Source organism: Lipotes vexillifer, unplaced genomic scaffold, assembly GCF_000442215.2.
Source record: "Lipotes vexillifer unplaced genomic scaffold, Lipotes_vexillifer_v1.1 scaffold1252, whole genome shotgun sequence".
In the NCBI taxonomy this organism is placed as follows: Eukaryota; Metazoa; Chordata; class Mammalia; order Artiodactyla; family Lipotidae; genus Lipotes; species Lipotes vexillifer.
Window position 1 is genome coordinate 97251 of NW_006771619.1, and position 1069 is coordinate 98319.

General features: G+C 48.5%; 1 protein-coding gene across 1 annotated transcript in view; it reads left to right on the forward strand.

The window, feature by feature from the left end:
• The window catches only part of CUNH17orf50 (chromosome unknown C17orf50 homolog), a 3062-nt gene continuing 1993 nt past the window's right edge, over positions 1 to 1069 (forward strand). The window contains exon 1 of the mRNA XM_007447050.1: positions 1 to 13. Within this exon, the coding sequence (XP_007447112.1) occupies positions 1 to 13 (13 nt within the window). The remainder of the gene's footprint in view (positions 14 to 1069) is intronic.

The window sequence follows — 1069 nt, forward strand, 5'->3', positions numbered from 1 at the left end:
ATGGATAAACACGGTGAGTGGGGCTGGAGGACAGGGTCTCTTGACTCCAGGGTGGACCAATCAACACATCACCATGGCAACCCCAGAGTAGAAGCCCAACCTTTTCTCAGTTACCCATCCGTGTACAAGCCCTCTTCTCTCTCTCTCCTGAATACTCTTGACATCTGCTCTCTCATCTTCACCTGCTGCTGTTCAGATCTGTTCTCTGGCCTGGACCACTGTAATGATTCCTAAGTAGGTCTCTCTCTGTCTCCTTCTGTCAGAGGGAACATCCTAAAGGATGGCTCTGAGCACATCCCTGTGTCAAAACGTTCAGTGGCTCCCCACTGCTGAAGGACAAAGTCCAAACTCCATAGTCTGGGCCCCCAAATCCCAACCTTCCTTTCCAATTCCTCATCCTCCCCAAATGGTCCCAGCACCCTTTTCTGGCTGTGCACTACATCTGGCCTTTCACAACCAGAAGTCTCCTTCGTGTGTTTTCCTAAATAAAAGTACAGTGGACCTTGGGAATTCCCTGGCGGTCCAGTGGTTAGGACTCTGGGCTTCCACTTCAGGGGGGTACAGTTTCGATCCCTGATTGGGGAACTAAGATCCCACATGCCGCGCGGCATGGCCAAAAGAAAAAAAAAAAAAAAAGTACAGTGGATCTTGGTTCTCCACATTTAGCAATACCAAGAACTGGCAGAATGTTTGAAACAACTTTTCTTGAAAGGTTTCAAAAGTCTTGAAATTCAGAGGCCCCTCTGTTACCTACCACGTCACCTGCCTGAGAGGGTCGGGAAGATGAAGGGGCATGATGTATGAAGAGGTTAGCCCGGTGACTACGTGCAGTTGGTGCTCAATACATGTGGGCTGGAACACTATATTATCATTCTGCTTTGTCTCCAACCTCTTTAATCATGATGGGCAGGGATCAATAGAAAAATTTCTAGACCTTTCCAGCGCAAACCCCAGGAATTGTGTCTTCCCTGCCCTCCTCCCCCTTTTTTTCATTACAAGTCTAGCTTCCCAGATCGAGCAGCCAGCAGGGCACATGGTGGGGCTGGGTCAGTGTTTTTTTTTTTTTTTT